This window comes from Triturus cristatus, chromosome 7, assembly GCF_964204655.1.
Source record: "Triturus cristatus chromosome 7, aTriCri1.1, whole genome shotgun sequence".
NCBI classification, from domain to species: Eukaryota; Metazoa; Chordata; class Amphibia; order Caudata; family Salamandridae; genus Triturus; species Triturus cristatus.
Window position 1 is genome coordinate 201,881,924 of NC_140590.1, and position 23,246 is coordinate 201,905,169.

General features: G+C 42.4%; 1 protein-coding gene across 2 annotated transcripts; it reads right to left on the reverse strand.

The window, feature by feature from the left end:
• Positions 1 to 11,266: 11,266 nt before the first annotated feature.
• On the reverse strand, positions 11,267 to 22,217 carry LOC146809217 (protein HEXIM1-like). 2 transcript variants are annotated; one of them, XM_085616036.1, is made up of 3 exons: positions 22,086 to 22,217; positions 13,552 to 14,470; positions 11,267 to 12,183 (listed from the first exon to the last, which is right to left on the reverse strand). In XM_085616036.1, exons 1-2 carry the CDS (start codon positions 22,093 to 22,095, stop codon positions 13,569 to 13,571), a joined length of 912 nt encoding a protein of 303 aa, XP_085472162.1. In that variant the 5' UTR covers positions 22,096 to 22,217; the 3' UTR covers positions 11,267 to 12,183; positions 13,552 to 13,568. The 2 variants fall into 2 exon arrangements, with proteins under 2 accessions (XP_085472162.1, XP_085472163.1); XM_085616037.1 differs by having other exon boundaries at positions 22,090 to 22,206.
• Between the last annotated feature and the right edge of the window lie 1,029 nt (positions 22,218 to 23,246).

Here is a 23,246-nt window from a genome sequence, read left to right on the forward strand (position 1 = left end):
GGTAGGGATCTGTGTTGTGTACCCATCCTGAAGAAACAGCATGCCTCGAAACATGTTGAAACACAGGTGGTCTTGTACATTAACACAACACACGTCCATCATACACCTTTTTAACAATACCAGCACCAAGGAATATTACATTTTTCTACTCCACAGGAGCTAGGTATTTTTTAACATTCACTTACCACTCACGCCTGACCCTACCACTCACCCTCTCTCACACTACCCAGTGTTAAAACATCAGTGCTCCCGTGCATTCGCTGGTAGTAGCACGCCGCGTTCCGTAGAGGGACGCGAAGACCCCTATGATTAAGCATGACACCAAGGGCCCTTTTGGTGTGTGCGGGGTATTTAAGAAACACGATGTGCTTCCAACCAATGTAAGAAACACACACGACCCTTGATCTAACATCCTCCATCGTAATCCATCATGGGTGGGTCCTTTTGTTTATAAATAATTGTAAGGGGAGGTCGAATCCACCCTAGGTGTTCGTGTAGGACACCCACTCTCCACTCCCTCCTTTGGTATTTAATGAAAAAATAAAGTATGTCACTGGTGGTTACAGAACACAAGCTTCACAAACAGATACTATCATGACATCTTGCTTCTAAGGCGGGTTAGCTGGGTGGGCCCTCTATGTAAATCTTTGCTGGTGATTGCATTGTGATCAACTGCAGATCTCCAATCATAGCTAGTCGGTTGCTTAGTGGGGACTCTTCTCTGGCTAACCAGAGGCTGGGCCAGGGGATTGATATTCTACCGCTTGTTTTTGTTTTTTTTTATAGGCCCCTTGATAACAGAGGGGGGAACCTTTCGGCTAATGGGCTACTTCGTAGGCTACTACGCATTTGGAACGTACCCCTCTGGAAACTAGAAACAGAATCTAAATATTAAGTGATTTAGATTTTCAAGACTGACTACCTGTAGTTCTTCATCTCCCAACAAGCGCAATAGAGCAACTACCCATTTTAAAGTTGGATAAAATTCCTGTGATCCTCAACGACAAGCCCGTCCAGTGTAACCAAGTTATCGTGAATAGTCATCTCCACCAACAAACGGAGCCCAATGGAGTATCTAATTATATAGGACGCATCCAGGAACCAATAACTGAATTCCAGGAACTCAAACTTCTATCCTGGAATGTGGCAGGCATAAGGTCCAAGATATCTGACCCTGATTGGTGTAAGCTTGTGGATGATTCCCACTTATGCCTACTACAGGAAACATGGTCGGTTGAACGTGTCCACAGGGCGGGATTCACCACATACAGTATTGAGGCAAAGCAGTCCAATGTTGGTCGCCCAGCTCGTGGCCTTCTAATCTGGGTTAAAAACACCCTGGCCTGCAAAATTAAGGTTCTTAACCTCGGCTCCAAGGAAATACTCAGGCTAGAACTTTCCTCCCTCAAAAGGGAATATCCAAGTCAGGTTATTCAATATCTATAATCGCTTTAAAAGTCCTAAAAGGCCATCCGGCACAGTAAAAACATTAACTAATTTTCTTTAGACTGCAAGGGGGAATCACCGTCTTATAGCCGCAGGCGATTTTAACACAACTTTTGAACCTGTAGACTATGTACAAGAACTAATACTAGATGGTGATAATGCTAAAGGGATCGCTAAGCTCCAGATACCCCCTATTAAAAAACACACTAGGGTGGGGCAACATGTTTTATCATTTACCATTAACCATGGGGTTCGAGCATGTAACAGTAAGACTGACTCCAACAGAGAAGCATGCCACACGTTCAAGAAGGGGGCAAACAAAACCAGGATTGATTACATCCTGGTAGATGTTGAACTTTGGTCTAGCGTAAAAGACATGGCCGTATTAATACGGGAAGATAGCGACCATAATGCCCTGGCCCTCTCACTCTCTGCCTCAGCTTTACTGTATGGCAACTCTGGGTCTGCGAGTGGCCCGGTCATTACCAGTAATAACAAAAGAGTCAAATGGCCAATGGTACAGGCCGATCCAACTGCTCTTCCTAAAATATACTCTGTGGTGGATCAGACTCTCGTTGATCGGAGTACGACTGCCACTAGTATAAAAGACATCATGGCCTTATTTCTTCAATTTACCGCCGCTATTAGACCAGTATTTTTTAAACAATGTAATGGCCAACCTGCAAAACAGAAGACAGCCCCATAGTATAATAAGGCCTGTGGTAAAGCCAAAGCTGACCGAATCATGGCGGTAAAATTGAAACTTCTCCTAGTGTCAAGAACTGCAGGAAGCTATATAAAGAGGCCAAAGGCAAAAAAAGAACGGGAGGTAGATTACTGGGCCAAGCTTGTCGAGGCGGCAAAGCAAAAGACTAGCCAATTGTTTTGTCATCTTCTGGCTAAGGGTTCCTCCAACCTAAAAATTGAAACTGACTTTCATGTATAGCCCCATATGTGGGAGGAGTATTTTGAAGAGCTATATGCAGGACAAGGTGCTCTGCCTGAACCTGGCTTGCAATCGAGATCGCTAGATATAGTTCTAACTGAGGAGACAGTCATTACCATAGAGGAAACCACAATAGTTATAAATGCACTACAGAGTGGGAAAGCCCCGGGCCTAGATAAGCTTCGGGAGACATGTACAAGGCTGTACCTTCTATTTGGGGACCCCTATTACAATCAGTTTGTAATGCCATCATTTCTGGTGGCGAAATCCCAGGGACCTGGAGGGGTGCCACGATTATTCCTATATACAAAAAGGGAAATAAAGGGTCGCCCAGCAACTATAGGCCGATCAGCCTCATAGATGTCTCCCAAAAACTCTTCTGCAAAATTATCTTAACTAGGATCCGAAATTAAACAGAGGACAAAAATATCCTGTCAGACCTTCAGGCAGGATTCAGGGCCTCCACAAGTACCACTGATCAAGTTTTTAGATTTCTCCTTTTAATCTGGAAGGAAGTGACCATCAGAGGTGGCCACCTGTATGTTGTATTTGTGGATTTAAAAATGGCCTTTGACTCAATAGATCGCAACCAACTCTGGCTTGCTCTGAGCGAACTGTGTCTCCCAGCTTATATACTTAATATCCTGATCCGCTTACATCACAATACATATGCAAAAGGTCAGGTGGAATACTGAAAGTAGTCCAACAAAAGATATATTAATACAGAAAGGTGTACACCAAGGATGTGTCCTCGCCCCAACTCTATTCACCCTCCACATTAATGGAATAATATAACAACTGTACAATTGGGGTGGTGATCCCCAAAGACTGGCAGGCAGTTCAATGCCCTGTCTGCTCTTCGCTGACGACACCTTGCTATTCTCTAGAACACCCAAAGGCATCCAGAACCTTTTAAATAAATTTGATAAAGTGTGCAGGTTAGAAATAAACTGCTCGAAAACAAAATATATGGCCTTCAATTCCTACAAATCAAATAAGGGCAAACTCATGCTGGGTCCTCAAGCACTGGAGTAGGTTAAGTATTTTGACTATCTGGGTTTACGTATTAGTGACAGGTTGGCTTGGACACCCCAAATTGAGAAGAGCACTCTGATCCTCCAACACGCTGATTGTGCCATAGTCCAGAGGGCCAGGGCGTCCCCATAGCGCCCAGTGTCGCCCATCTTGAAACTTCACAGGGCTAAAGGTCTAGGAGCAGCCCTCTATGGTGCGGAGCTATGGAGTTTGGAAAATCTAAAAGACTTAACCCTAGCTGAAAACAGATTCATCAGGGCGATCCTGAACCTACCTGCGAGCACCCCCCTGTTGCCGCTAAGACTTGATCTTAGCCTAAAACCCATAGACCATTTTGCTATCCTTAGGGCACTTCTGTTTTGAATCAAAATCTGGACCAGTAACACACTGGACCCGCTGAAGGAGGCCCTGGAAGAACCGATTGCTTTGCACAAACAATCAGGCCGCATTAAATGGTTCAATAAAATCAAGAACTGGCTCTTGGAACTAGGGTAGGGGTGTGTTTGGGAGGACCCGGGGTCCAAATCAAAATTGATGGTTCCTCTCCTCAAAAAAAGGTTCTGGGAGTACATGGATCACCAAAATGTAGAAGTTATTGCACATGGCACTTTAACTACTAGTTTTTTAAATTTTAAAGGAGTGTTTGGTTTAGAAATATTTATGGACGGCATCGTACCCCCACAGGCAAAAGCTTTGTATATTCAAAATATACTTGGGACCTTACCTTTAAATTTTAGAAGAAGCGTGTGGGGCATTGCAGCTGTAACTCCTTTGTGCCCCATGTCACACCCAATCAGAGACCATCGATCATTTTCTAACTGTCCCGCCTATGTTGACCATAGGAAAACCTGGATAATCCTAGTCTGTCGCATACTGTCGATCAGATCTCCCAGTGAAGCACTGCGTATTTTTAGATCTGATGCCACAAGATGGCTCTTTTTGCTAGATCGATATTTTAGCTGTATGCTTGGTGGAGAAGGTCCAAACTGTATAAAAGTGTCCTTGTAAATATGGATGATTAATATCTACTAATATAGGTCCTGGGAATGGAATCATGTCTTATATATATTCTCTTTTGGTGTTGCTATAGTTAGTCTGTTATATGACTTTTTTGAAATATTGGTTTTTAATCTTTTATTGTTTTTATACCTATAAAATGTTTTATTATTGGAAATGATCATATTTTTGATTGAATAAAAGACATACCAACTTAATTATAAAGCAAGACACACTTCAAGTTACCACCCGCTCAATGCATACCATTTACAGCAGCATTGTCAAGGTAAACTTAGAATTAACAAATACATGTGCTTAGTTACATGAATTGGTTGTAAATAAACTAATTGAACTGTATATAACATAACAAAGCTTTTTAAGTTGACTGACTAGGCCTCAAATTCACTCCCCATTTGTTGTAAATTGTACATTTTAAAATGAACACGCCTTTAAAAATGTGTCCCCTAGAATATAGTAAAAAATTGTTACATTTAACCCGTTTACCGTGGTGGAATTGCGTTCTAAAGGGTGGGCGGGGCTGCGTCGGCCAACGGTCGTGCACAGCACCTGGAAGGTAGTGCTCGCGTCGGTCGTAGCGGGTTAGTTTTACAGCCGTGTTTTTCTTGCATCTTTAAAATATATTCTTCTTCATGCTGCTGATGTCCAGTTGGAAGGAGCAGAGCTTGACTATTTCTTTATAAGGCTTCTTCCTCTGGCTAGCAGAGCTTATGTATATAACTTTCGATGTGTCTTTGTTTTCTCAGTGATGCATAATGCGGTATTATTCTATAATATTAGAGCAAAAGTAATTTTCCAAGTGATGCATTTTGTGTTTTACCATAGGATATTGGGAATTAATATTGGTTTTACACCATGGGGACAATGCGATTCCTCCATTTGCAAAAACTATACAACATGCAGTTTGAGATGTTAGCGAGGGAGCTTCCCCCCTTACTTTGAAAGGCAGTCTCCCCGTTGGCATGCTTTCTGAAGCAATACTATGATATTTTTAGGGACTGTTCTTTGTTTTTATCGGAGGCAGATGGGGTCAGAGCTCTTGTGAATGCATTATTTTGTCTTGTGACCATATATGGCTCTAGCTATTTAACTAGAACAGAAACGGGACCCTACGTTAATGCTCATTATTTTGCGTTTTGAGAATATACTGACATTTTGTCAATTAACTGATAAACAGCTTTTGTGAGAAGCAATTAGCACCAACAGTACTGAGCAACACTAGCAGTGCAAAGAAGTGATGGGCACAGGCACTTTTCTTTTCAAATAAATAAAGATTTGGCACTGCGGGCAAGCCTACAACCAGATCTTTCATTTCTTTTTTTTTAATTTATTTTTATTTGGAGAGAGTATATCAAGTAAAAAAAAATATACATTCATAAGCAATTTTACATATAAATATGGCTGACATCTAATTACGCAAGAGCTTATTCTTCAATATTTCATAGATATTTACAATACAGATAAAAAAAGGGAGAGAAGAGAAATAGAAATCACTGATTACAGACCAGTTCTTTTCTGTCACAGAATTTAGGACCAGGAATATATACCCTATGATTCAACCTATCTCCGTACACAACAAATTGCTTTATGATCCATTTCTTCATAGGACCCCAGATTGCCCTGCCTATCCTTGCATCCCGGCCTTTACATTTATATAAGGATTTCTCAAGATGGTATATAGCCAACAAGTGACCCAGCCAAGCCTAAAATTGAGGAGGGTCCACATCTTTCCAATATGTAGCAATGAGAAGCCGAGTTACAGCCATTGAAATAAAAACAAACTTGTACTTAGTATGGCCACATTGTGCTTTCTCATCGCATCCGAACAACATTAGGGTTGGGGTTATATTGATTAAAGTGTCTATTGCTGCTGACAACAATTCCTCTATTTGTTTTATCAGGGGATTCAATTTCTCGCAGCCATAAAACATGTGCCTTGTATCTGCTGGCCCTTGATCGCATCAGGGGCATTTATCGTCCCCGCTTTTCCCCCACCAATGTAATTTTGCAGGAGTAAAGTAAAGATCATTTATCGTATAATAGTGTTGGGCTTTCAGGTTGGCTGAGAGGAATGTCCCCTTAGCTAAAGCAAGTGAATTATACAAATCAATGTGGGGTCTCCTACTTTGGTAGCCCATTTAGTTTCTACTACCTCCAGGTCGTCAGGAAACGTATCAATCAAAATGTTATGTACGTTTTTGATTTTTATCTGGGGCTGAGACAGTCTCTATTAATAAATTCCTGCGCACGGAGAATCCCTCTTCCTTAATTTGATTTTAAAAAACTGATAAGCTGTCTGTATTTAAAGTATGTTCCGACCGCTATACCGTACCTTTGCTGTAGCTCAAAGAACGACAGCCTTTGTTCGAATAAATAAAGATCCCCCACCTTCAAGATTCCCTTATCCTCCCAATGCCTAGCCAATTTATCATACATTAATGTGGGAAAGAGAGGAGATCGCCACAATGGCGTATACCTATTATATTTCGATATTTTCGTGAGCTCTACCTTTCTTTTCCATATTTTCCAGATTGCAATTACCACCTTAAATTTAGTTTTTTTTATAGAAGCAGGGCTCCATCTGTCGGAGAAGTACTCCCTGTGCATTTATTCCTATTGCTAGCTCATATCGCGGGGAGGTTCCTGTTTACATCATGTCTGTTACCGGCGCCTGATGAAATCATAAAAGCCATTTGCTGTAGGAAAGTTGCATAGTAATAGTATCCAAGATTAGGTGCAGACCATCCTCCTCGATCTTGTGGTAATGCTAAGAATATAAGGGAGCGTTGAATTTTTCCACACAAAATTACTAAATATGCCGTCTAATTTCTTTAAAAATAAATCTTCAATTTCTAGTGGGTTAGACCTAAACGTACATAGGACCTTAGGGAGCATAACCATCTTAAGTACATTACATCGTCCTATAAGTGATAAATGTAGTCTATCTAGACTACGTAGATCCGTGCTGATCTTATTAATCATAGGTAGCATATTTATTTTCCAAATGGTCTCTACGTTGCTACTGATCTTAATGCCGAGATAGATTACCTCATTTAATCTTCGAGGGTCGTTGCATCGTAGTTTTAGAGTTGCATAAGATCTGGGTTTTCCCTGTATTTAGCAGGTAACCGGATTTTCAACCATATTTGCAGGCTAATTTCTGAATTTTGACTAATTGCGTTTTCTGGGTCAGTGGTTACCACTGCCAGATCATCGGCATAGGCCATTATCTTTGTATCATACCCATTACAGTTGACTGATGTAATTATCTGATCTTGGAGGATTTGTTCTATGAAAATATCGATATAAAGGGCAAATAATATTGGAGAACAGGGACAGCCCAGCCTTGTCCCTCTTGCAATGTCAATGGATTTTGATTCTTGACCCATTATGTTTAGCCTCGCATATGGTCTGTGATACATTGCCTGTATGGCTGTCAAAAAGCCAGGCCCAAATCCTCTGTACCATAGTAGCCCAAAGACACTGCCATGAGACACGATCGAATGCCTTCTCGGCATCTAGGAGGATCATAGCCATCTTCTCACCAGTTGTCTCAGTTATATCAAACAAGGCTATAGCACGTCTGAAATGGTCTGTTGTGCCTCTTGTTAGTATAAAGCCATGTTGCCATGGTGAGACTAGATGGGTTATGATTCCCCCCTAACCGAGTCGCTAAGATTTTTGAGTACAGTTTGGCGTCAACGTTCATGAGGGATATGGGTCTGTATGACGCAGGATTGTCAGGGGGTTTCTCTTTAAAAAAAAAAAAAAAGCGATCACGATATCTGCTCCTTGCCAGGACTCAGGAGGGATCCCGCTATATTGTATTCCTAGAAACAGGTCTAAGAGTATCGGAGCTATTTCCTCTTGAATTGCTTTATATAATTCCAATGGAATTCTATCAGGACCTGCCGCTTTTCCTGAAGCCAAGGATTTCAGGGCTGATAGCACCCCTTCCACCGTGATTTCTTTATCAACTTCTTGTCGCGATTCTTCACTAAGCCTATGGTGACTTCCTAGGGCTAACTCAGTTTCATTGAAGAGCATAGGATCCAGACTTTCCTGCTGATCCAAATCTTGATAACATTTTTCAAAGGTCTTGATAATGTCTTTTACTTCTGTATGATGTATACCGTCTTGACCTTTAATTTCCGTTATGTTGTTTCTGGCTACTCTTGCTTTAGTCCGCAGGGCAAGTATCTTAAGTACGTTCTCGCCATATTCATATCTCTCGTTTTTGTGTGCCTGATAAATAGCTGCCCCTTTCCTGATGCAATAGCTACTATTTTCGGCTTTTGTGGGATCATTACATTTTGTCGCAATAATAATTCTTCCCTATCTTGTTTTTGCCTAATTGCGTTAGTGTGTTCTTCTTCTAATTCCCCCAGTTCAGTTATCAAAGTATTAATTTCCTTCTTCTCGTTTTACAGCCGTCCCCACATAACAGATTGTTTCTCCCCGGAGGCCTGCTTTAAAGCTATCCCAAACTACACATTTAAAAGTACTATACCGGTTCATTTTGTAATATTCTGTGGCCCGTTGTTTAATGTATTTGAGATATTGATCATTAGATAATAAAGATCTATCAAACGTCCACTTCGACTGTGGACGGTCTTCAGTCTGAAATACTAAATCCATGACTAAGGGATTGTGGTCCAATTGTAATTTGGGTAGTTTCTTTACCCATGCGGTTGTAATCAGAGAGGATGCCACCAAGAAGTAATCTAGCCTGACACATTTCTTATGAGGATTTGAAAAATATGTATAGCCAGGTTCGGCAGGATGTTTTACCCCTCCACACATCCTTCAAGTCATAGCTAGTCCGCAGAGCCGACAGGGATAGATTAACATGGGGTTTCCTCCCCTGGTATTTCTGGGTTCTACCGTAGCACAGCCAGATCTTTCATGGGGCTACAAGGAAGTAGGATCAGCATGGGCTGATCAGTAGGTTCAAAAGCTGTGGGTTCCCCTAAGATTAGTGCGACAACCTGTAATATTCCCAACAAACCAGCAGTGGCGGCTCCTCGAGGGAGTGCTGCGGGGCGGTGGGCGGGAGAGGGGCAGGGGCGGGGGGTAGTAAACTCTGGCATAGGGCCGGAGTTAAGTAAACAAATAAATAAAATGAATTACATTGTGCGCGCTGCATCACTAAATGGCGATGCAGCGCATGCAATGTAATACGTTTTATTTGTTTACTTAACTCCGTTCTGCCGTATGCCAGAGTTTACTACCCCCACACTGCCCCTCCCCTGCCCCACGCCCGCAGCACTCCCTCGAGGAGCCGCCACTGCAAACCAGTGTCCCTCCCCGGCACCAGGTAACTCAAACTTTGGTGAGATTGAACAGGACAGGCTAGTTTAAGCCCCAAGAAATAGATCAAGTTTGGCAAAAGAGCGTTTTTAATTTAAAATGTTAACATGAAAAGCTGTATGGAACCAAAAGTGTTTCCCTTTTGGTACCACTAATGTCTAGGTAGATGAAACACTAACTAACCTGTCTGTCCCCAGGTAGTTTGGAGATTAGCATGTACAGCATCTGAGAAATTGCTAAAATCAAGAGCTGTGAAGACCACTCGGTATTGCGCCGGAAATTATACCCCATGTTACTCAAGTTAAAAATGGCATTTTTTTGTTGCAGGCTGTCTTTTTGCTATGGAGACTCCACCCAATTTATCTACCAGAAAAAGACAAACTATCGTAGCTCAGGTGTGTTTATTACAAGACTTCATCTTCAAGCATGACAGCTCAAGGCACTGAAAGTTATTGTGGGAGCCACTAGATTTTCTTAGTGTACCAGATAGCAGGATGCACCCATCACATCCCCAAATATTATATTTCTAAGAATTCAAGATACCCACCTTCATAGAAGTAAAATTGGTACATGCAATATTGTTGGAACCTAAAATAAAAAGCTGCCCACTCCCTACCATACACACTACATCAAATAAGCATTTGCAATGCAATAGGTCTCGCATTTGCGAGAGTAAGCTATTAGCATTGTAAAGGACAATGCCTTTTATTTGTTTTAAAAACCAACACAAATAAAAGGCATTGTCATTTACAATGCCAATAGCTCAAACTCTCTCAAATGCGAGACCTTTTGCATTGCCACAGAGAAAACGCGCTGGTAATACAAAGAATCGGCTGCCATTACCAGGATCCCGTGAGTGATGGGGGTCAGCCACAGTGAAAGCACACATGGGAGCGCTGCTAATACACACAATCATCCACCATTGCTGGCGTCCCATGAGTCCTATCTATATAAATTAAGTAAATACTTCTCTAAACTACTAATGAAAGCTTCCGAGTTAGGACACATGTAAAAGGGCCAGCTCTAATAGGAGGTAACAATAGCAGACAGGGAATAGCAGGAGGGAATAATAAGCCTATCAACAAATCAAAAGCCAACATTTACAAAGGACAATGACAAAAGCCAATTAAAATTATGGGCGGAGAGTGGGCGGGGCTTCAAGACCATACCTGAATACAGCATACCTCGCAGAGCAGCGCATGAGCTGCCCAGGCTCGACCTAAAAATGATTGCTGTCAATTCCTAATATGGACTACCCAATACCAGTGATGGGCTAGCAGTTTGGGTTGCACTGTTATTACTGGTGGGACAGGAATGGTCTTGTAAAAGGCTGATCCCCTCTAGCATTGGCAAAGAAGGTTTCTACGAGGAGGAGCTCACAGCATCTGATAAGTACATGCTAAAGCATTTCCAATCAACTTTATATACTTAGTGAAGTATCAATAAACCACTTCAATATAGTGATTAAAAATCAATTAAACAATGAATAATAAAAAAGCAGGGAGACTAAAACCGCACACTGCTTAAACATAGCTTTAATTTAAAAAACATAACAGACACTACATATGTATATATTTCAGAACTACCAACATTAGGGTCAATGCGTTGCTAGAGAAAGTAAAATATGGCGCCTCAAAGACCGTGTACAAACGGATTAAAAACTACCAATAAATGGGAGATTCTATACTAAGCATCAAGTATGCATTTGGCCAAAAGAGGGCATCCATCATGTTTGGGACTGTAAATCCATATTCAGAGAAACAAAAACCACCAGCTCATCCACACCACAGGACTGTGTCCCAAGAAAAGGAATAAAGAAAAGAAACTGCATTGGCAGACTGGTCCTTAATGCGGTTTGCATCTCTAGGCTTTGGCCTGAAGATTGATCAGGCAGATTTGTAGCACAAAACTGTTTATGATTTTCATTCCAGTCAGTAAATACATCAATATGCAGTGCACAATATGAACTAAAAGGGTTTTGTGACCAGGTAGATAGATGTATCTCAGTGACAAACATAAATAAGCTAATTCAACCGTCTCACCTTACGACTAAAAAAAAAGAAAGAAAAAAAAACCCAAAACTTAACATGGAAAGCTTTGACGACGTTCCAGATTCTATACAAGTACTGGTGAACAAGTAGGCAAATAAACTCGTTGCTTAATGCTTCTGCGTTGATAGACAGGTGCTTGATTTTTTTGTTTTGTTACGTCACCTCTGCTAGTAGGCATCAGAAATTGCTGCAATTTGGTCAAAGTTCTACAGGAATGTGAGAGGGATAGAAAAATCAGCGGGACCACGGGATGCTAAATCCATCGACGACAACTTCCATGACGCAGAACGGTTTTCTTCAGCCTCAGGTTACACTGTGCTTATTCCCCAATGTCAATACACAGGGGTCCAGGTTTCAGAGCTTCTCCAACCTAAACGTGTTCTGTTGAAACAAAGGCAACACTTGCATCAAACCCTGGAATTTGCAGTTCTCTTTTCTGAAGTCCTGAATCTCACAGAAACACCCAAACATGGCAAGAGTGTTAATGAGTTGTGGAGTAGCCACTCTCACCTTCAAATCCTAGAACACCACAGCTGTCAAATAACTGCACAGATACAGTGCCTGGCATGTTCTAAATCCCACATTTTAATAAAGAGAAATGCACTTCTACCTTTTTTATTTAGCTGCTTCGCTTCAGAAAACATTGATTGGGTTAAGAAATAACTGTACTCTACAATAGGTTGGAGGAAAAATATAATCCCCTTTGATGCACTGTTTACCAAAGGATTGGTGTCCTTGTTGTCTCCACATGCCCCCACTGAAGGTGGTTGTAATAACATGGTGTCTTTATTAACTTGGTGGGGTGGAACGTAGAACTGTAATATGTCATCAGAATGTATTTATTTGGGTGATCTGGAATGCTGTACTGCATTCAGAGGTCGCCCTGCTACAATGCTGCATGCACCTTGTTCCTGTGAACTTAATAATAGAAGATTAAATCAGTTGCTATAAGTGTGATTACTACAGTGGATTTACCAGTGAAAAAAATAAAATAACTTTTTGACAACAGGAGTTTTCTGCTTTGGCAAGTACCTCACCTCGTCCATAATAGTACAAATAGCACGATTAAAAATCAATGCCAGAAAATATAAAATTAATTCAGAATTACTAGTGCCATGAAATGCATGTTTCAGGGCTCTACATACTCTTGATTAATTACATGCATTTACTTTGAGAAGTCTCTCTGCAAATGGCTACTGTGCCCAAAACTGTAGCACAGTTACACAAAAATAAATATTAGAAATGTGATTTGAATCAAAATTGTGACATGGTTCAATGGACAAGTGCATGGGGCAGAAATTGTGGTCTTCGAAGCGTGGGGGTGCCTGCAGAAGCACAGGAAGATCTGGTCTCATTAGGAGATATAAAGGGGTATTGACCTACTCCCCCTACCACACTAAGACTTGTGCGACCCTGGGATTTGACTCACTGATCCCATTCTTCCACCACAGCACAGAAAATGGTTCACCAACAGTACTTCCCTTCTTTTTCCAGTTTTTAACAGCTTGCATGTGTATATATATATTTGGATGGGTAGGGTGTTGTTTATGGCTCATTTGGCCTGACGTTTTACAGGCCCACTTGTTATGGGACAATAAACCGGCTACTGTATAATTCCCCATCATTGGGTATGTACTTGCCGAGCTCTGCCCACTTTGTACCCTTGAAAATGAATAAAATTTGTTGCGAGAAAAAAAAATGTGACATGGTTGTCAAAATGTTGGGCACGTATGGATTGGCATGAGTTACCTTGTTACAGAATGTAGCTAAGAGTTGAGATTTTGTGAGTTTTCCTTATTCAGTTTAGGAGGTTCCTTCTCTTTGGTCAACCTCAGGTTCTCTTCCTTGAGACGCTCTATTTCACGCTCCAACTCTTGCACTCGGCGCTGGTCCGCACAAACCCTACGGCTTTGCTCCTCACTTAACTTTAACAAGCGGTTCTCCTCCTCCTTTACAGACAAGCACCTCTCCAGTTCGAGGTACTCCTTGATCAGTTCCTGCTTGCTCATGTCCTCTAGGCTCTCTGTGTGGTACCTCTCATAGGTCTCAGAAAAATCCCTCTGCAGGAACTCTCCTCCTCCATCCAGGTCATCACTGGACATTCCCTCCCCTTCTTCATCATTGAAGTCATCCTCGCTGGTGTCCTCTCTCCTGACAGACGCTTTTCTTGGCGTGCCTTCCCCGGTCTTTAAATCTGGTTCTTTCAAATCATGGTCCTCCATCAGGAACTGGGTGGTATTATAGGGAGCAATGGGTTGACCCTTTGCAAACATTTCTGCTCGGATCCTTGCTGCCCGTTGAGACTCCTTTTCCTCAAGTAGTTTCTTCTCTTCCCATGTCAGCTCCGCATAAGGTCGCCAGCGCCTCACTTTCCGATGGGCTCGTCTCCTGCGTTTGCGTTTTGGTCTCCCTTCATGACAGTTGTCACCTTCGCTCAAGCTTTCGTTTGTCTTAGGGTCCATAGATGTAGGAAGCCATGGTCCCCCATTTTGGCAGGCAAGCTCTGCAATATTAGGTAGCTTTGGTTGGAATCCTTTCCCAGGTCTGGAATGGTTTGCAGGTCCCTGGTCACAGGAAATGGTGTCATTGGGTCCATGGTCTGGCGGTTGTGCCATAGCAAAAGAACAATCGCTGATGGTATAAGTCAAAGGATGAAAAGTACACCGGGCTATTGGTACATAGGAGAAAAAAAAGAGAGAAAGAAAAGGCAAATCAATACTAATTAAAGGATAGGTTCGCACTCTAGAGTATCAACACCAACAGAACAAAACATCATAACTTGTCATCAGCTAAGATACATACAATACATTTATCTGTGTATTCATTTTTTTATTTTATTTTGAAGGTTTTGTTTAGCGAACAAGACCCTTACGGGTATCAGAGTGCTTTACAGTGCAAATGTAAGTAATTGAAAACAAGCATAGAGAGATATAAGTGAGTCTTAATACAGAAAGTTCACAAATACTATATAAAATAGATATATTACAGGTGTATATGGAAAATTCAAGTAAATTTAGCCATGAGAATAGCTTTCACTTTTTTTTTGAAGAATGCAGTAGACTGGTTCCATCTCGTTTCTGGGGGCAATGCATTCCAAATGCTGGGCGCCATTCCTGAGAAGGTGCGGTTTTATGTTTTCTTCTTTATAAATCGTTGTGGTTTCAATAGGAGAGTATTGGAGCTCCTTTTGGATCTGTTACCACATGAGAGCACCAGTTTCTGAGCTAGATAACTAGGAGTTTAATGATTTAATTCATTGTGTTTCATACAAGCGATTTTCAGATTAATTCTCCCCTCGAAAGGTAGCCAGTAGAGGGCTCGCAGGTCAGGGGAGATGTGATGGTTGCATTTGGAGCCTGTGATGAGTCTAGCAGCTGCGTTGAGGGAAGCTCCAAGAGGGGCCGTCGACGATCTGGGGAGGCCACAGAGTGATGCTCCCAATCTAGGGATAACTAGCGCTTGAACTGCCTGTTTGAAGTCATTTGCTGGCAGGAAGGGTTTCAGTCTCTCAAGGTTTTCATTTGAAAGTTTGCTCCTTTTGTAGAGGAGCTAATGTGTTTCTGCATATTTAGATTTCTGTCCAGGGTCACTCCCAACGATTTGGCTGAGTCTATACTGAGGGGTTGGCCTTTGAGTGCTGCTAGGTGGTTCATCCACTCGAGGATGGTGGATGATTGGTTGGGGCGAGCAATTAAGAGAAATTCCGTTTTGAGTGGGTTTAGTTTCAGATGGTTTTCGGCTAGCCAGCTCTGCGTTTTTTGAAACGTTAAATTGAGGGATTTTATGTCTTCAAATGACTGGACCTTTTTGTAGAGTTGTGTGTTGTCTGCGTACATGTGGTAATAAACCTTCAGGGAGCTGAGCAGATTGGTGAGCGGTTCCATGAACAGATTGAAACGTGTGGGTGAAAGGTAAGATCCCTGCGGTACTCCTAAAGTGACTGGGATGGGCTTGGATAAGGATTGATTAACCTTGAGCCTTTGTGATCTATTCTGTAAGAAGGAGGTGAACCAATTTAGCACAGATCCAGATAATACCATTCTGTATTTCAAGAGATCAATCAAGTTGTCGTGTTTAACGGTGTCAAAGGCAGAGGATAGGTCAAGCAAGATTAGTAGACAGGCTTCGTTTTTGGCAAGGATTTTTAATGCGTCATCTATTATATGGGTCATGGCTGATTCAGTGCTGTGCCCTGCACGGAAGCCGGATTGGAATTGGTCGAGTAGGTTGAATAGGTCTATGTGTTTGCTAAGCTGTGTGTGGACACATTTTTCTTAAAGTTTGGCCAGAGTGGGGTTGTTTGAATTTGGGCGATAGTTATTTAAGTCCGAGGGATCCACTAATGGCTTCTTTAAGATAGGGGTTACCTGCCCTGCTTTCAGGATTTCTGGGATGGTGCCTTGATGGAGAGAGGAGTTGATAATCTTGTTCCATAGAGGCAATAGCAGTGGGGTGAAGACTTATGTAGTTTGCGGGCAGAGGGTCAGTGAAGTGGCTGGAAGGGTTCAGGGCAGTGAGCGTTTTTAAAATAGATTCTTCACTGTAGGTGTGGAAGGAGGACCAGGATGCGTGGTTTTTTAGGTCGAACTTTGTGGAGCATGTGGATGGGGCTCTTAGCGGGAGTCGTGAAGTGTCTATGTGAGTATCAGATTTTAAGTCGTTGAGCAGGTCAGTCTTTATGTTTTCAGTCTTCATAGTAAAGAAGGCAGCAAATTCCTCGCAATTGGGAAGTGAGTCTGGGTTAGCTTGTGGGCGGTGGGGTGCAGCCTTAGATGGAGATTTGATTAATTTGAATAGCTTTTTGGGGCGGTTCTTGGCACGGTCTAATTGCTTACTGAAGTAGTCTGCTTTTGATCATCTGACCATTCTGTGGTAGGCATTTCTCGTGCTTCTTAATAGCATGAGGTGGTCAGATGATGGTGAAGATCTCCATCTTTGTTCAATTAGCCTTTGCGCATGTTCAACTGTTAGGGCACTTTGGTGGTGAAACAGAGGTTTGTCATCCAACTGAGTATATACATACTGCAGAAAATATATAGATATAGACAAATCCTGGAAATTGTGGCAGGATTAGCAGATTGACCGGTTGCTGGGGGAAATGCACCAAATGGGGAGCCAATCTGAGGTTGTCTGGCATACAGGTACTTGCGAGATTTTCCATGACTCCGCAGTTATTAAAACAAAAAAATGATAAAAGTCTGAGAGCGACGTTATGTACACAGGTATTCTGAAATAGTCCAATAGCACACCTTGCGTGGTATGCTATTACCAGAATAGGTAATTTCCGTGGCAGTCTGACCCTGTGTACTGTGTATTTGCTTCTGATGTCTGCTTCAAGAGACCACTTTAAAAATGGTCCCAAAACTCGAACAAAATAGTGCCAATGAATTCCCAAATACTGCTAATGAATGAAGAGGGAAATAGTTTTGAATGCGTAGCTTGCCTGTGCCTTGTAACCTTTCAGTACACACTGTAGAAAAAAAATTTAATAGAACATGCATCGAATGTGTGTTTCTCACTGTTTTGGAGCGAAGGGCACATGTGTAACTTATTGTAGGTCGCATTGTAAAAAAGTAAAATTATTGACAAGTCCCTTGAAAATCGAGGGTCACTTTAGGGCTGTGCGGCTGCCGGAAGTTGTGCGCACAAATGTGTAAATATGTTTTTAATAGATTGTCAGTCATTGCAGCGTGAGCGCCCCACAGGGCACCCCAAGAGCAAAATATGTGACCGAACTTCTCCAAGTCATCTCATATTCTACTTTCAACCTCACAGACCTAAACGTTTAACAGATTTAATCTCTCAAAACCGCAATTTCCAATTGCCCCAATTCTGTGTAACCCCTTAAAAGAGTGCCTTACGTGGAATGAAAACTATGAGGATCTCCAAGAGGGCATCCTTTCTAAGGTGCGGCCAACATCATTAAGAGAGTGTCTTAAAACATATAGACCAGAATCCTGCACTTTCCGTAGTGTGCCACCTAGCAAGTCTTTAGTGTCGCTCTGTGACCTGTCATTGCATTCAGACACAACACAAAAAGAGACATGCATCTAAAACAAGCCAGGACAATTGCATCTGCAAATGCTCATTTGCTGTACAAGGTAAAGAAGTAACAATGATTATGTTGGATCGAAAATGCTTCAACTCTGAAAACATGAGACTGTGAAATAAACATTACTTAGGTCTGTCAATGGGGTAGTGGTCTTCAGAGTCTCAGTCACTTCTATTCTTTCCATCAGTACACTTTCCTCTGCTGTCTCTCTATATCACACAATTACACCCTTCTTACTCCCCACAGCTTTCTGAAATCCTCCATCTGCATATCACATCACATCCTTTTCCTCTTTAGTACCCCCTTTTCAATGTCTCCTGCATGCACTTTCTTGCATCTCCCTAACTTAACCATATCCTTTGCTGTTGTAAAATCTTTATTTCGGCATAATAGCCATAAAAGAAGAACATGTATGAAATGAACGCCAAGGCTAGTTATAATGTTAAAAACAGTTAAAAATGTGGAAAAGAAACTGTACATCCAGATTAACGATTTATGCAGTTTTCAGTAGTACTCGTCGCTTAAACCACATAGCAGCCAGGAATTTTGAAACAGCGAATACAGTAGATCTCATCACATCTGATTTAAGTATTCGGAATGCATTCATGCAGTGAGCGAACCCCAGATTTTTACACAAAGGTACGAGCCAGAACCTTCTAGGCTTACTATAAGGCGGGCAAAAAAATAAAACATGAAGTTCATTTTCATTATCACAATTGCAACCGGGACAATTCATTGGAGAAGAGGTAGACCACCTGGTCGTAAATGCTCTAAGTGGTAGGGTTCCACATCTCCATTGCAGGTACAGTTTCCTGGCTAAGACGGGGTAGATGTCATCTAAAAAAAATTCACAATTATATACGTTTAATCTTTAAAAAAAGATTCTGTGAGAGTGCCCACCTCTTGATTATGGAGGAGAGAATCCAACTTACTATCATAAAACAATCTAGAGAGGTGTTTGCGAGAGATCGCGTTGCAACTATTCAAAGGGTCGTCCCATAAGGCAGGTATGCCCAACCTACCACATTTGCTCTTGACATACATAAGCCAGGGTATTTTCCATATCTTGGGCATACATAATATTTCTGCCAATTCCAGCCTGTAATTTGATAGCTCAGGAGTGGCCCAGAGCCTACGCCAAAACCTTAAGGGTTTGACGCCAAGCTCATGGGCGATCGGTCTTATACCCAGATCTAACCTCAATGGGAGGAGTGGAGTGCTGGATGGTAGGGCCAATAGTTTTCTTAGAAATTTGTTCTCAGTCATGCTAATGTCAGACTTACAAACATGACCCCATAGTTGACCCCCATACAACACCGCGCCCCTGGCTTGTGTTTTGTAAATCTCTAATGGTGGTCCTATTGGCTTTATGGTTGACTTGTTAGCAAGCTTTAGAATGCCCCCTGCCAACTGTGCCAATTTCAGTTGAGACTTGGTTTGCTGGGGGGGGGGGGGAGGGGGGGAGAAGCACGTCATACTCTCATTGATAGTTACCCCTAAGTAATCAAATATCCTTTGCACAGACATACTCAGCTGTAAGCACTGTAGTTTATTTTTCTGACGTCCGGTCAATATATGACAAATGTGTACCTCCTTCACTCACTTTCACATAGCCTCACAATAACAACTGGCACAGTGACCATTTCTCTGTGCGCTCTGTAGAGAAGCTAAGAATTGAATGAGCGTCTATTCTCAATATTTTATGACCCATGGACAGGCACAGTGAGAAACTCATACTGTCTTCAGGCTTGGCTCGAGAACTTTCAATAGAGCTCAGTGATAAATACCCACCTACAACCTGAACTCACCCCGACACCTAGAGGCAAAGCAGTTCTCCGTACCCAAAGTAGAATAGTAATATGTTACACAGAAAAAAACTACAGAAACACCACATCCTGGAAAAGACAAACACTCTTAGGGAATGCAAGATTAATACAAGCACAATGCTAAAAAGTGTGCATGTTTAAAATACACATTGCAACGTAGTAGAGCAACTGCGTTTTTCTTTTTGATGCTCTACTTCGTTGCAGTATGTATTTTAAATGTGCACAGATTTGTTGCGATATCTATTTTAAACGGGCACACACCTCTGTGTGTACGTGTCGTAAAAACTAGAGACGTAAATGCGAGACCTAATGCATTGCAAATGCTTCTTTAACTTGACAAGCTTTTGTTTGGGGGATTTAGTTTGTTTACCACAAATGCAAAGCTGGCGTTTGGGGAGCAAAATGAATTTAGTTTCCGAAAATATCCAGTTATTGCTTTGGGGGCAAATCTATTGATTTTTCCATAATACCTATAATGCTGATGGAGTGCTAATTTATGCGGAGTTAGGAGCTCTTACTGCGTATGTTATTTCCTTGGTGCCAGATAGCACCTGCTGAGCCTTCCTAGTCTAGCGTGGGCCTGAAGCCCTCGAAACATTAACATTAAAAACTGCAGCCTTTCTGCTGACTCTCGATGGTCTAGCTTTTGAAGTGCTGGGAGCGTCTCTGGCTCCGTTTGAGAGTCCTGCCAGAACCCTGCCCCCCCCGACCCCTCCCAGCAGGAGTAGTTGCAAAAGTCTGTTTGGGGGTGACCACAGGCAGGGTCTCAAATTGGGCGGTAAGGCCAGAAATAACGTTTGTATCCGAGTGATTAATGGCCAGTTGATCTTCCACAAGCGTGATGTCATCCAAGATGGCACTCACCGCACTGTTTAATAAAGTCAAAATAGAATTCTGGGTTCGAGGTCTCTCTTCTGCCGAATCTATATACGGGCCAGATAGAAACGCTAGTGAGAGGTGGAAAGAATGACTAACTTGTGGGACAGAAATCTTGTTAGCAGTCCACTCACTAGGACGCCGAGTAGTTGTTGGAGGGGTGGCCCAGCCTCTTCAGGCTCCGACGGGCTCACCCTTGACCTGGGCTTCATCTGGGCAGTCCACGCATGTCACGGGAGTAGCGTTGATGCTTTATAGCGATGAAGGGGACTCATACCCCTTGCCTCAGATGTCAACTGTTGGCACCTCCTGACACAATAGAAATAGATGCTTTTATTCCTCTTGCAGGTGGCAGCAGGACCAGTCTGTAGTCCCGGATCAGGCGATGTTAACCAATTGCTAATTCCTCAGGGGAAGATACAGCTAGGACAACCACAACTTTTGGGGCAAGGGTGCAAGACTCCAGGAGTGTGAATCTATCCCCCTCGTTGCCCGAAATCCAGTGGTATTCTGCCCCTACTTACAGTCGCAGCTTTATGCCTGCAATACTCCTTGCATGCTCCTCTGCATGTTGGTGTCTCAGCTCGTGCTTCGCCGTCTCTTCTTGCCTCTGTCCTTGAGTCACATTAGAGCACAACCGGATGACGCAAGAATTGTTACACACGGTTGAACATCGTGTTTGAGTATGGATTACTTGTGAACCTAGAAGCCTCAGAATGAAGTGTTGTTGTTTTAAAATGGCTGTTTCCCACCTAACACTGAACCCCACATTAGTCAGAGCAGCATACACTGTTCCCCCTCCTATATCGAAGGCGTTCCTGCTTCCAGCAAACCAGCCATCGATGTCAGGCTATTAAGCAGCCTCCTTTGAGGAGGTATCATCCCTACCTGCGTATACAACTGCTGCCCCCGAGAAAATGTTTGGGAAGGGTCTTTGCAACCACTTAAAAGCACCAGTCTGTAGCACTGAATGAGATGGTGGAATTGCATCTGCTGTCTGACTCGCAACAAAGTGAGGGGTATTTTTGGAAGAAATAATTTTGTAATCGTGTAAATCAGAAAACTGAACACTCAAGGTTGTGATAGGTGCCATTTAATATCCCAAGCCCCTCTTCCCCAATTACCACTTCGTACTTATGTCCTGGAGCCACCATCTCCCGCAAACAGCAGCACAAGGGGGAAAACGCATGCTAAAACAGGAGCGGACTACAACAGATCTTCAGCTACAATGCTTGTTCATCCCCAAATTGGAGCATTGAGGAGATGTATAATGCCCCACCCATGACAACTGCTGGGCGGTGGTCCTCAAGTAAACAAAATCTCGAACCACTACTACAGATTTGGTTTCTGTTTAATCACAGTTGATAAAAATGCTACATTGTGCTACTGTGCAGTACTAGTTAACACAGTCCTTTTTTGCATGGACTCGCCCAAACACTGAATAAAGCACCTTCGTGTGGACCGTACCATTCGATGGAATACTGATAAAAACAACAAGGGTAAGCTTTTCTGTTTTTAACAAAACTTACCTACGCTCATACGGAGACAAGGTCTCTAGATAGTCTCTCCGAAGACCCTCGCTGACAGTCCTGCGCTCCGCTCCCACAATCCTCTTTCACATATCGGCGAAAATCATCGTCGCGCTTCGTGTCTCAGCGCCAGTCGCGTTTTTGCTTTTTCTGGGAGTTGTAGTTCTTAGAGACTCTTGTGTACCTTTGAAGTGATGGCTTTCCGTTAAAATTAGAACTACAATTTCCACAGTCTTTTATGTTTAGTGTTTACCCAGGAGTCATCAAGTCATAAAAATAGAAAGAAGACATCCAACACTACTGTTGTTCCTCCCTTTCTTGTGATTATGCTTATTTCTGCGCCGTATAAATACAAATTACACTAGAATATAAAACGGGTCGATATTCGCGTGGGTTGAAATGAATTTTATCGTCTTTAGGCCTGTAAACCGTATGCGAGATGTTACAGTTTTAAAACGGCCACCTAGTTCGTATAATCCATTCTATGTGATTTAAAGAGGTGGCCGACCCAGCAAATGAATAACATGGGCTGAGCCGAGTCTGGCGTGGCTCAAGGAGACCGAGCCCAAGCCTAGGGCCCATCGCGTTTTCGAATTTAAATTGTTCACGTTCAATACATATATCGTAGAGTCTTTCAAAATAGCGTATTTCTTAATAATGTGACCCATTTGAGGTAAGTATTTGATTATCAAAAAGGATAACATACGTATATCTAATTATATCTTTCTCTTGAGTAGCAATTAGAAGTGATAGACTCTAAAGACATAGTAACACGACTAATCCCCGCCACTGCCTGACAGCTATGCCAATTATAGTGAACCAAAAGGCAAGTCTGAACGCAGACCCTGAACTGATGAAGGAAAACGAGACTTTACGCAACAAGTACTTGCCTACTAGGCTCACACTATGTGGTAAAGCAGAAGATGGATTGATGCTAGGTTTCTACATGTTGAGAAAGTCAGCCACTACGTATTTATCTCTTTCTCTTCTGTTTAAAATCTTGTTGGCAAAAAATATCAAGTTTAAGGTAAGGAGACACAATGTCCTCCGTTTTAATCAGGGCCGGCTTTAGTGCTGGTGGCGCCCTGTACGACAATGTTTATTGGCGCCCCCCCCCCCCCCCCCCCAATGACCACCTCCTCCACGGATTCTCTCACTAGC